Source organism: Geotrypetes seraphini, chromosome 5 (assembly GCF_902459505.1).
Source record: "Geotrypetes seraphini chromosome 5, aGeoSer1.1, whole genome shotgun sequence".
Lineage (NCBI taxonomy): Eukaryota > Metazoa > Chordata > Amphibia > Gymnophiona > Dermophiidae > Geotrypetes > Geotrypetes seraphini.
The window spans coordinates 69,303,297-69,316,813 of record NC_047088.1 but is presented as its reverse complement, the minus strand read 5'-3'; the positions used below and the strand labels follow the sequence as shown (position 1 = coordinate 69,316,813).

At 40.7% G+C, this 13,517-nt stretch overlaps 1 protein-coding gene across 6 annotated transcripts in view; it reads right to left on the bottom strand.

Annotated features, from left to right (window-relative positions):
- TAF7L (TATA-box binding protein associated factor 7 like) overlaps window positions 1-13,517 on the bottom strand; it is a 64,048-nt gene that overhangs the window by 22,055 nt on the left and 28,476 nt on the right. For 5 of the 6 annotated variants that reach the window (XM_033946667.1, XM_033946666.1, XM_033946665.1 and 2 more), the window contains exons 7-9: window positions 11,155-11,213; window positions 1,866-1,944; window positions 1,323-1,439 (exon numbers count right to left, since the gene is read on the bottom strand). In XM_033946667.1, the coding sequence (XP_033802558.1) occupies window positions 1,323-1,439; window positions 1,866-1,944; window positions 11,155-11,213 (255 nt within the window). The remainder of the gene's footprint in view (window positions 1-1,322; window positions 1,440-1,865; window positions 1,945-11,154; window positions 11,214-13,517) is intronic. The other variant, XM_033946670.1, reaches the window with a different exon arrangement.

The following is a 13,517-nucleotide window of genomic DNA, read 5'->3' as shown; positions in this document are numbered from 1 at the left end:
ATTGTACCAGAATAGATCTTTATCATTTACTTTTAAACAAAAGCAACTCAGAAAATATAGGCTCTGAAGGAGGAGTTGGATTCTATACTTTGTAAGCTTCCTTTGAATCTTTCAGGCCGAGAAACCCTCTCCAAACAGGAACTTTACTGCCTTGACCCTTACAATATAACCAAGATAACCAAAAACATAAGAATAATCTTACTGGGTCAGACCAATGGCCCATATAGCCCAGTAGCTTGTCCTCATGGTGGTCAATCCAGGTCACTAATGCCTGGCAAAACCCAGGGCAAGCAGTTGCTTCCCCAATAACAGACTATAGACTTTTCCTACACAAAATTGCCCAAACCTTTCTTAAAACCAGTTATGTTAACCACTCTTACCACAACCTCTGGCAATGCGTTCCAGAGCTTAACTATTCTTTGAGCGAAAAAAATATTTCCTCCTATTGGTTTTAAAAGTATTTCCCTTTTTAATAAAAGTATTAAAAGTATGGGTCATCGTGTCTCCTAGTCTTTGTAATTTTTGATGGAGTGAAAAATTGATCCACCTATACCTGTTCTACACCACTCAGGATTTTGTAGACTTCAATCATATTCCCCCTCAGCTGTGTCTTTTCCAAGCTGAAGAGCTCTAACCTTTTTAGTCTTTCCTCATACGAGAGGAGTTCAATCCTCTTTATCATCTTGGTCACTCTTCTTTGAACCTTTTCTAGTTCCACTATATCTTTCTTGAGAAGAAAAACAAAATATTTTTTTTTCATTCAGTGTATAGTTAAGCTATGGAACTCATTGCCAGAGGATGTGGTAAAAGTTGTTAGCATAGCTGGGTTTAAAACCAAAAAGAAGTGTGGACAACTTCCTAGGAGGAAATTGTACAAACCATTAAGGTAAATCCAAGAACAGTGATTACTTACCCTGGGTGATTTGTAGCATGGAATCTTGCTACTCTTTAGGATGCTACCAAGTACTTGTGACCTGGATCGGCCACTGTTGAAAGCAGGACACTGGGTTAGATTGACCTTTGGTCTGTCTCAGTGTGACAACTCTTATGTTATGTCATCTATAGTCTTAATCATCTGAAAACCAATTCACTTCTTACCCTCAGTCAATGTCTTTGAACCAAGATCTATACACACTGAGAATAATAAAAAAAAAGGCTAAAGTGTGGAAAATGACCCCCCTAAACCAAAAAACCAAACAACAACTAACCACCACCCACTCCCCAAAAAAACCTCTCTGAAATGATGTAAGATTTAGCAGTGACAAGTTGAGTAACCTCAAGCAAGACAAAATATCCATTAGTTTTCAGTCACAAAAATATACCTGATGAACTGCGACCTTGCTTGTGTCCAGATATCCCAGGAGAGGAGGCGTCAAGGCTGGTGAGAGAACCATGGTTCTCAGCTTCCTTTGTCTCATCTTCAGCAATGATTTCCCATCCTGAGAGTAGGTGCAGAAGAGTTAAGGGAAAAAGTAAGGAAAGCTAAGAGGCCTTCCCATCTGATCCTACAAGAGATTTTCCAACTATTACATTAGAGATTTTTATTCCGCCATTACCTTGTGGTTCAAGGTGTCTACATTACAGAGGTAGGAGATAGGTTTATATTGATAGGGATAAAACTCCAGTAAAGGGCGATTCACATTCAAACCTAACCTATGTTAAAAGCTTAGCTGTGACCAATGTATTTAGAACACATTGAGCTATGCTCACATCTTACCAAGTTAGAACACCTGTGTATGCAATCTTTTTCCAAATTTTCCTGCTGATTAGTGCTGCCTCTTCCTTTCCAATGCAGCTGTCCCATCCTCCAAACCCATCCCTCAAACCCTCTCACCTCCCCGTTACCAGTTTTACTTTAAGGATACGGACACTGACAGCTTCTGCATCTGTACTCAGCAGCCTCTTCACCTCCTTCTCTACATCTGGAGACTCAATGTACTGGGCCAGAGGTTGGAAAAGAAACAGAGGAATGGCTTCAAATTGGAGCTCTCAATAACTGTGTCCTTTATATTCAATGGAAGGTACATATGTGCATATATTGTATGCATGGTAATAGAGACAAAAAGAGGCTAAATTAGCATAAGTTTGAAACCTGTCCCCTTATAGAGATCAACTTTGTAGGCCACGGTTGGAAGCAGGATAATGGGCTAGATGACTAACAGGTCTGTCCCAGTATGACTATTCTTACGTTTTTATGAAATGCCTTACACAGAGAAAAGTTGTTATGAAAGTAATCACATGATTGATTATATTATAATATCAATGTGAATGTGGAAATAAATTTAAAAAAAAAAAATGAAATGCCTTACAAATTTACAGCCTGAATGCTCATCTACTTCTGATCAAAACATGAAGTAAATGTGAGACTTACTGTACTCTTCACTTTAAATAGATTTTTTTAAGCTGATGTAATTATGAATGCATATGAGAGATGTGGACAGAAAGTAGTTATGCTTAATGTACTATTGTTCAGAAGTTTAAAATGTTTGCTAATTTAGTTCCTGTTTAGGAACCTATCAATACATAAACAAAATTTCATTTACTTGGTTAGTTTATCAACAGCATGAGACAGTATAACCAAAATCTAAAACAAATTCCATCATAATGTATCTTATTAGTGTGCATTCCCACCCCATAAATGCAGCAACTGTTGATGAATTTACAACTGAGCAAGGGAAGGGGGTTCATCTCAACCTAAGAGGATATCAAAGATGTTCCTCCAAATAAAAAAAGCACCATTAGAACCATCAATCCAGAAACTCAACAACAGTACAAGATATTTTAAATCAAAAATACATTTATAAAGCCACTTGACAAACTAAGGATTAGCAAACCATCAGGACCACCACAAGCTCAAATATAGAATTGCAGACTTTAAAATCAGCCATTATGCTTGAAGACTGATGGGTAGTCAATATAATGTTACTTTTTTAAAATGGGCTCCAGGAATTATCCAGGAAGCTATAGACCAATGAACCAAAGAATAGAGCCAGACAATGTAACAGAAGCTATTAAGAAAAGCAAAATTACTGGGCATATGAAAATTGGCAAAAAAGTCAACAGGTATTTGGTAAAGGTGATCTTGAAGATTGTGCCTTACCAATCTATTGACATGTTTTGATATGTAAATAAACACATGAGGCTAATTTTATAAACGGTGCCAAAATCAGCAACACATAGAAAATAGGTACATGCCACATGTCAATCACACTTAAGCACCATTTACAGAATCACAGCTAGCACTCGTCTGAAATGTAGGCGAGGATTTTAAAGGCCTACATTTCAGGCACCTAAGAGAATTGCATTTAGCGGTGCCAAACTCATGCTTCGCTCATAGAAACGCCCACTTAGACATTAGGCACTGCTAAGCACATTGCAATAGGCGTCTATTGCCAATTTTTTTTTTTAAAACAACAATAAATGAGCCTATTAAGGGTGCTTTGACAATTAAGTTAGGCACCTTTTATAGAATCAGCCCCTTAGAGAAGGTTTAAACTAAATCAATACGGGTGTTATTCTGGACTTTTAGAGTTTGATAAATGCCTTTTAAAAAGTCCCTCTTGATAGACTTCTTGGGAATAAAAAGTCATGGGCTAGGAGGTAAAGTACTACATTGGGATAATATAAGCTATCTGGAGTCAGGCCTTTTTAAGTTTAGTGAGTTTTTTATTTTTTAAAGGTTGAACAACTGTTCCCAATTAAAATATTCTATCCTACTCATGATTTTAATAAACTACAGATATTAATAGTTATTGTATGATTGCAGGGGGTTACAGCCTTAATAAAACCGTTTGGTGAAACATGTTGGCTAAGATACCCTTCAACGGAGGACCACAATAAGATAAGTTATTAGTCACTTTAAAGAACCACAAATAAATTGTCTATATTATATTACACAACAAAGAGAGCTATGCTTTTATATATGCCCCGATGAGGAGACAGCACTTAAAACCTAAAGACAATGAATGGAATGAGTCTCAGGTGGTGTTTCTGAGGGTCTTTAAAAGCTGTGCATGTTACTCATAAGATATTTGAATGAGAATAGTGGGTGGAACAAGAGAACTACTTGCTCTATTGTTGAAATAGCTGATTTAAAAGTTCTCATTACGAACACACACAAAAAAAGTGCTGTTTGAAAATTTAATAAACTACAATCATAACCACTATCTTAGTAATTTTTTTTCTTAAGCTGAAGAGCCCTGTCCTGTTTAGTCTTTTTTCTTAAGGGATGTGTTTGGAGAAGAACAACAAAGTGATGATGGGGAAACTCTTTTTTTCTAGTTCCACTAAGTTCTTTTGAGACAGGGTGACCAGATCTATATATCAACTGTTTAAAGGACTTCAGTTTTCTAAATGGGGAGCAATGAATCATGGAATAACCCAGGGATCTGAACTAGGGCCAGTGCATTTTAGTAAATTTATAAGTGATCTGGAAAAGGAAGCGATATCTGAGACCTGGCTCACGGATTCCCACGGGTGGGACATGGTCATACCAGGTTACAACTTGCTTCGCCGGGACAGGGAGGGCAAAATGGGAGGAGGTGTAGCATTATATACTAAAGATGACATTAAGGTCACCAGAATCACAGATGTCCACTACACTGGGGAATCCCTTTGGGTAAATTTGGCTAAAGGGAAAGACAAATGCCTGTATCTTGGCATAATATACAGACCCCCAAGACAACAGGATGACCTAGATATGGAATTAATCGGAGATATAGAGAATATCACCTTGCGTGGGGACACAGTATTGTTAGGTGACTTCAACATGCCTGATGTGGTTGGGACACGCTTTCCTCTGCTTCCGGCAGCAGCAGGAGGCTATTAAATTCTATGAAGGGAGCAAGACTCAGGCAACAGGTGTTGGAACCAACAAGGGATCAGGCAATACTGGACCTGATACTTACCAATGGAGAAAGTGTCACAGAGGTCTCGGTGGGCGACACATTGGCCTCCAGTGACCACAACATGGTATGGTTCAATCTCAGGAAAGGTTTCACTAAATCTACCACACAGACCAAGGTCCTCAAATTCAAGGACACAAACTTCAAAGAAATGGGAGACTTCGTTCACCAGGCGCTACAAAGCCAAGCAGAAACCGATAACGTGGAAGAAATGTGGTCGACTTTGAAAGCCACCATACAAGAAGCAACAAACCGCTATATTAAATCAGTAAGTAAACGGCGAAGGAACAATAAGCCACAGTGGTTCTCTGCAGAGATTTCGGACCTCATCAAGGAGAAGAAAAAAGCATTCATCTCTTACAAACAATCGGGGAAACAGGACTCTAGGGAAGTCTATCTGGCCAAGTCAAAAGCCATCAAAACAGCAGTTAGGGAGGCCAAATTCCGCATGGAGGAGTCTCTAGCGAAGAACATCCAGAAAGGAGATAAATCCTTCTTCAGGTATATCAGTGACAGAAATAAGAACTCAGGCGGGATAGTACGTCTTAGGAAACCAGACGGAGACTATGTAGAAGTGGACTCGGAAAAAGCCCAACTGTTAAATGAATACTTCTGCTCAGTCTTCACCCGCGAGGCGCCAGGACTCAGCCCTCAGCTACAGACCAGGGTTAACGCAGATGACCCGTTTAGTAATTTTGAGTTTACACCCAGCGGTGTCTACTGCGAGCTGTCAAAGCTTAAGGTTAACAAGGCAATGGGTCCTGACAACCTACACCCCAGGGTGCTCAGGGAGTTGTGTGATGTCTTGGCGGAACCGCTATCCGCGCTCTTCAATCTCTCCCTTAGTACGGGTAACGTCCTGTTGGACTGGAAGATGGCTAACGTCATTCCACTCCACAAGAAAGGCTCCAAGATGGAGACAGCAAACTACAGACCGGTGAGTCTCATATCAATAGTGTGCAAACTAATGGAAACTCTAATCAAACGCCAATTGGATACGATCCTGAACGAGGAGAATCTACGGGATCCCCGTCAACATGGATTTACTAAGGGAAGATCCTGCCAATCCAACCTGATCAGCTTCTTTGACTGGGTGACGAGGAAGCTGGATGTTGGGGAGTCCCTGGACATCGTATACCTGGACTTCAGTAAAGCATTCGATAGCTTACCACACCGCAGGTTGCTGAGCAAGATGAGTTCTATAGGATTGGGCGACACATTGATGAAATGGGTTGGGAACTGGCTTAGAGGTAGGCTTCAGAGGGTAGTGGTGAACGGCACCCCCTCCGAAATGACGGAGGTAATCAGTGGAGTGTCGCAGGGCTCGGTCCTGGGCCCAATCCTATTCAACATCTTTATAAGAGACTTGGCAGAAGGGCTGCGAGGTAAAATAACATTATTCGCCGATGACGCCAAACTAAGCAATGTAGTGGGCAAAAGCACAACAGACATAAATTCAATGTTCGACAACATGATGCACGACCTACTCCTACTGGAGTGCTGGTCTAGGTCCTGGCAACTCAGCTTCAATGCCAAAAAATGCAAAGTCATGCACCTGGGCAGCCAAAATCCATGCGAGATCCTAACAAGAACTGAAGCAGAACGAGACTTAGGGGTGATCATCAGTGAGAACATGAAGACTGCCCAATCAAGTGGAGCAAGCTTCATCCAAGGCAAGGCAAATCATAGGTTGCATACGCAGGAGTTTCATCAGCCGTAAGCCTGAAGTCATTATGCCATTGTATAGATCCATGGTGAGGCCCTCCACCTGGAATACTGTGTGCAATTCTGGAGGTCGCATTACCGTAAGGATGTGCTGAGACTGGAGTCAGTCCAGAGAATGGCCACCCGGATGGTCTCGGGACTCAAGGATCTCCCGTATGAGGAACGGCTGGATAAGTTGCAGCTGTACTCACTCGAGGAACGCAGAGAGAGGGGTGACATGATTGAGACATTCAAGTATCTCACGGGCCGCATCAAGGTGGAAGAAGATATCTTCTTTTTCAAGGGTCCTGCGGCAACAAGGGGGCATCTGTGGAAAATCAGGGGCGGGAAACTGCACGGGGACACCAGGAAATTCTTTTTCACTGAAAGGGTGGTTGATTGCTGGAATAGTCTTCCACTTCAGGTTATTGAGGCCAGCAGCGTGCCTGATTTTAAGGCCAAATGGGATAGACATGTGGGATCTATTCACAGAGAAAGGTAGGGGAGGGTCATTGGGGTGGGCAGACTAGATGGGCCGTGGCCCTTATCTGTCGTCTATTTCTATGTTTCTATGTTACATTATTCAAATCTGTTAAGATACCAGTAGATCGTGAGGAACTCCAGAAAGACTTTGCTATAGACTGAACATATAAACAACAGATATTTTAAGTAGAGAAATACAGTGTGAACAATATATGGAGAAATAATCAGGGCTCTAGAGTCAGTACACAAAACCTTCTCCGACGCCTTTATTTATGATATCTCCACTTCGACACAGACTCCTTTATTTATATACCTATATAGGAGTTTGCAGGGGCAAAGTTCACAGGGATGGGGCGGGAACAAACTTTTTCCCCGTGTCATTCTCTAGCTGCCACTTTCACCAATATTATTTATTTAAAAATGTATATACTGTATAAATCCTATATGGTTTACATAACAACATTCATAAATATCAAACAGCACATACAAGTTCAAAAATAAAAGGAAACACTTTTCTATATGATTCAGAATATCATCACACTAAGGCACTTGCAGGTAATTACACAATATCTCTTCATAGGAAAGCATTTACAAATAATTGCATTTTCAACATTTTCTTGAAACCTAATCTATCTGCACATAAGAGCAGAACTCCTGGCAGAGCATATAAATATCATAAAATATATTATACTAGTGTTTAAGCCCGTTATATTAACCCTTTCAGGACCATAAGGATCGTAGGCCAATTTTTGTGGTTTTGACGACATTTTTATGGTAAAAAGGGCTTGCAGATGCCAAAAAATTTATTTTTTTTGTGAAATATCATTATTTTTTTAAAAAAAAAATCAAACTTCTGTCTTATGGACAGTGTGGCAAGTGAATCTTCTCGTCAATCTGGCAACGACGCTAATGAATGAATGTCGGAACCAGTTTGTTTACATAAAGGCAGTATCATATGGAATCCGTACATATCAAATTTAGAACTGTAGACTATCCCAATCAAAATTTATAGGATTTTAAAGTTATGGGACAAATATGTCCCTTGGTCCTGAAAGGGTTAACGGGTGCTAGAATATATGTCTGTCTGTCTTTCTGTCTCTCTCCCTCCCGCTGTCTGACTGCCTTTCTTTCTGTCTGTCTCTCTCCCTGCCCCTGTCTCTCTGTCTCTCTCCCTCCCGCTGTCTATCTTTCTTTCTCTCTCCCTCCCGCTTTCTGTCGCTCTCCCTGGCCAAATGTCTGTCTGTTTATCTCCCTGGCCAAATGTCTGTCTGTTTATCTCCCTGGCCAAATGTCTGTCTGTTTATCTCCCTGGCCCCATGTCTGTCTTTCTTCCTTTCTTTCTATCTGTCTCTCTCCCTCCCGCTGTCTATCTTTCTTTCTCTCTCCCTCCCGCTTTCTGTCTGTCTGTCTGTTTATCTCCCTGGCCCCATGTCTGTCTGTTTATCTCCCTGGCCCCATGTCTGTCTGTTTATCTCCCTGGCCCCATGTCTGTCTGTCTTTCTTGCTTTCTGTCTGTCTCTCTTCCTGGCCCCCTTTCTGTCTCTTTCTTTCTGTCTCTCTCCCTGCCAGCTGTCTTTCGTTCTCGTGCGCTGCCTGCCTGTCTTTCAGTCTCTCTCCGTGGCCCCCTGGCTGCCTTTCTTTGTCTTTCTCTCTGTCTCTCTCCCTGCCAGCTGTCTTTCGTTCTAGTGCGCTGCCTGCCTGTCTTTCAGTCTCTCTCCGTGGCCCCCTGGCTGCCTTTCTTTGTCTTTCTCTGTGGCCCCCTTCTGTCTACCCCCCCCCCAAAGCAAACCAAGATTGTTCCCCAGCACATCCCTCCCCCAAAGCAAAGCAAGTTCGCTCCCTGGCCCCCTTTCTCTCTCCCCCCTTCCCTGTGCAGCATTTCCCTCCCCCCACTTCCCCCATTCCCTGTGCAGCAGCATTTCCCTCCCCCAACTTCCTTGTGCAGCAGCAGCATTTCCCTCCCCCACTTCCCTGTGCAGCAGCAGCATTCCCTCCCCCTCCATTTCCCTGTGCAGCAGCATTTCTTTTTGTTTCTGTCCAGCTCCCTTACAATACCTTGCTGAAGTTATTTTTGAGTTTAAAGCTGCCGCTGTGGCTCCTCTCACGATCCATGCCGGAAACCTTCTCTCTGATGTGACATCAGAGAGGCTTCCGACGCAGATGCGGCTCGTGAGAGGAGCCGCGGCAGCGGCTTTGAACTTAAAAATAACTTCGGCAAGGGACTGTAAGGGAGCCGGCCAGACCATGGGCCGCAGAACAGTACCTGGGGGGCCACGAGTGAGACTGCTGTGTTAGATGGAGTGAGGGGGGAGGGAGGGAGTCGCCTCCATGATCACTGCCTCCATGCATCCCTGCATAGGTTGCCTCCGTATGTGCAGAAGAAACCACCGCTGACTCCTTCTACTGCGCATGCGAAGCCACGGAGCTACAGATCACAGACGTAGGGATCATGGAGTGTGAAGTGCGCATGCGCGCTTAGGGTTTTATTATGATAGATTTTGTAATCAAAGAACTTGACATCAAATATATTCTAAAAATAAAACATATCCTGAAACAAATGGGTTAATCAAATTATTATCTGTGAAACAGAAATTTAAGCATTAAAATATCTGCATGACAAACAATTTAACTCTTTTAGGAGTTGGAGTCGGCACATTTTCACCAACTCTGACTCAGACTCCACAACTCCGACTCCGCAGCCCAAAAATTGCTTCTCCATAGCCCTGCAAATAATCCCAACTACCAGTACACAATACTGGGGTTCTTGTTAGCAGCCATTACTTAGGAAAAGGATTTTGGAGTCACCATAGACAGTATGTTGAAATCAGCCTAGTACAATGGTGGTGGTCAGAAATTTTTAGAAATGAATGGAAAATACAGTTAATGATATCAAAATGCCTCTATTAATCCATAATACAGCTGCACCTTGAACATGTTGTGTAGATCTGATCTCTCTTTCTCTCAAAAAGATACAAAAATATAAAAAACATATAAAAAAGGACAACAAAACTGATAAAGGTGAAGGAATGATGCCCTCATGACAAAAGGTTAAACAGATTAGGGTTCTTCAACTTGAAGAGCAGCTGGGGGGATAGGAGATATGTTTACAAAATTGACTAGAGTAGAAACAGGTAAATAGGGAGCAGTTATGTATCTTTGAAACAGCACTAAGACAGCTGGATACTCCATTAAATTAACAGGTAACAGATTAAAACAAATAGGAGAAAATATTTTTTTCACTCAATGAACAATCAAGTAATGGAATTTCTTGTCAGATAATGTGAATAAGGCATGCAGACTTGAAAACACCACTACAAATCCTTTGCACCAGCAAGGAACCAATCTACTCTTTGAAATTTGTCAGGTATTTTCTAGTGACCTGGATGGGCCACCGTCAGACACTGAGCTCAACAGACCTGTGGTCCAACTCAGCATGACACATTTTATGATTTTACACATTAAGTTTGGTATTGTAAGTTTGATATTGTTCATGCATTTCATCAATTGTCAATGCGTCAACCTTAACCCATCTAACTCATTTTCTATAAACTTATGAATTCAATCATCTTCCAAGGAAATCATACACATGGAATCACTTACCTCCACACTGCCATATCTCAAGCACATAGCCAGGGATGGGCTGGGAGAAAATCTGGAAATACTAGCGAGAAACCTGGGTCTGGAATCTAATTGCAGGCTGTCACTGAGCTGGTCCCTTCCATAGTAAATAGGGGTAGGGAGGTGACTACTATCCAACTGGTATGGACCTCTATTGGTTAATGGTGCTGTAAGCTCATATTTGCAGCTACCTACAGATTTTCTCATATTGCAGTGACAATTCTTGGTCAGAGACCACTGGACCCAATATGCATGTCCTCTTGAGAAAATGGGTGCAGTGCCTTCTCATTCACACAGGAGCCGTGAACATTGTCTCTGCACGCAGTATCCCCATCTATGGCTGACCCTGCAAATTTAACCACTCTTGAACTACTGGGTTGGTTATTTTTGAAATATTTCTTAATTAGGTCACCACGTCTATGCTGGATTCAGGGATGCAATTTACCTTTTTTTTAGCTGTTTTCCTGAAGCGCCTCTTTCTGACATTCTTCAGTGGGAGTGTAACTGAAATGGATAATAAGGATAAGATATGGAAAGGCCATAGTATATGTGACATTTAAGATAGCAGGCATGTGAACTTTAAAAAGATTTGAGGTAAAGACCAATTACACTGGAAAAAATAACAAAAGCTAGGGCACTGTATAGTTTGTGGAAATCATATATCTGTCAGCGGTACAGAGGAAGAATATCTAATATCTCCTTCAGTTTCCTTTCTTGTTGTTTATATGTGCAGCTAGGGATTCTTAAAACTAATAACAGAAACCTTGCACTCTGCTGCTGGTGATGTCTAGATATATCTAATGGTCCAGGACTGTTCTTTGGAATTATTGGAAAGAAAATAGAAAGGTAAGAAAGTTATTTTTGGTGTTTCACCCTATCACTTTTTTTTTCTACAAACAATTTTAATTTGTTTTAAACTAAACTAAACCTTAAGCTTATATACCGCATCTTCTCTATAAGGATAGAGCGCAGCACGGTTTACAAGAGTTTTGAAGAAAGGAAAATATAATAAGAATTAGTGATTATATAGAGAGTGGCAGAATTTAATTTTTGAAAATAGCCACATTTTTAGACTACCCTCCCCCCACACCTTTATCAAGCTGTGATGCTGAGCAGCGTGAGCGAAATGCTGAGCCGTCCATAGGAATAGAATGGGCGGCTTGGCATTTAGCTCGTGTTGTTTGGCAGCACAACTTGATAAAAGAGAGGGTGAGTAATCATAACTGCTACAACTGGCAAATTATTCCACTCACATTGATTTTGTTGGAAGTGGTGAAATTAATTATCCATTATCTTTACAGGATGATTACTTTGGTTTGTAGCTGCTTCAGAAAAATAGATTTGTGAGACCATTACAAGTTTCTATTCTAGCACCACTTCAGACTGTGGAAGACCCAAAACAGCATGGCATGGTAGTGCAGCGTTCTTTTGGATTTCTTTTCGCTCCGGGATATGGCGCAGACAGAATTAAAGTGATTTCTGCTGCCTTAATTTTGAAAGTCTGCTTTACATGGATCTCCGCTCCTGACGAAGGTGGCGAAACGGAGCTCTGTCGAGTGGTGACATTGATTTTTCAGAGCAACATATGTGATTTAATAAGATGCAGCTAAGTATACTTTTTTGTACCAATTAATTTTGTGACAATTTATACAATGGAGATGGTGTTATGAACTAGTAATGCTATGAATTTATATTTATGAAGTTTTTGAAAAATTTTTTTAATTGCATTGGTAGTGCTATGAACTCTATATTGGTGCTATGAACTTTTCAGTGGTGCTATGAATTTTCAACTTATGATATTTTTTGATAAGCTTTTTACTACATTAGTTATGCTATGAAATTTGTATTTATGAACTGTACTTTTATCGATTGAAGTTTCTACACATTTCTCACCTTCACATAAATTTTTTCTTATTGATGTTACTGATAAAACATTCGGATTAATGACTTTTTTTAACATTTAAGACTCATAATTATAACTTATATAATATGGAATTTTAAAGTATCACAATTTGAACCTTTTTTCAGCACTTGCACTTTAACCACTTCTTGTATATTTTGTGGTCTTTGGGAGTCTATTGATGTCTTTTTCAGATTTTTCATTTTTTTCATCTTACTTTATTTTTATTATTTTCTATTGTGTCCTCTTCCTTGATGGTTAAATTTACAAGGCATTGATTATTCTTTATCTACACTGTTTGAGTGTTATCTCTTATATGGACTAAATGATGTATGGGGCTACCCTCATTAAGTTTGATGCTAGATATCCATGAAGGCACTGCCCGAGCCTATAGTCCCTCGTTCATGCATAAAGGCTCATACTGATGTCCATTATTTAAATCTTAAGCCTGTTCTTTTCTTTCAAGGGAGAGGACTGTTTAGCCAATTTTTTATTTTTATGGTAGTGGCAGACCACACTGACCGATCCACTGTGAACCCAATTTGGACTCTGTTAAAGTCCGGGACTGAAACAATGCTACCGCCGGACCCCTATGGAGAACTCCGTGTCTGGATGATTGAGAAAGGAAGACCTTAAAGTAATCCAATCAGAAATAACAAACTTGGCCTCTGAACTACAGGAAGATATGGCGACCTTAGACCATAGAGTAGGGGACATTGAAACTTGCCAAGACAAGCAAGCGGGGGTCCTAGAGCTTTTGGCAGATCTATACAGAATAATAAGTGAACAACAATAGTGGAAAAATTAGAAGACCTGGAAAACAGAGGCAGGCACCATAACCTCCGCTTCAGAGGAATCCTAGAAACTAAAGAATATACTAACACAGAGGATGTAGTGAAAAAAATTGT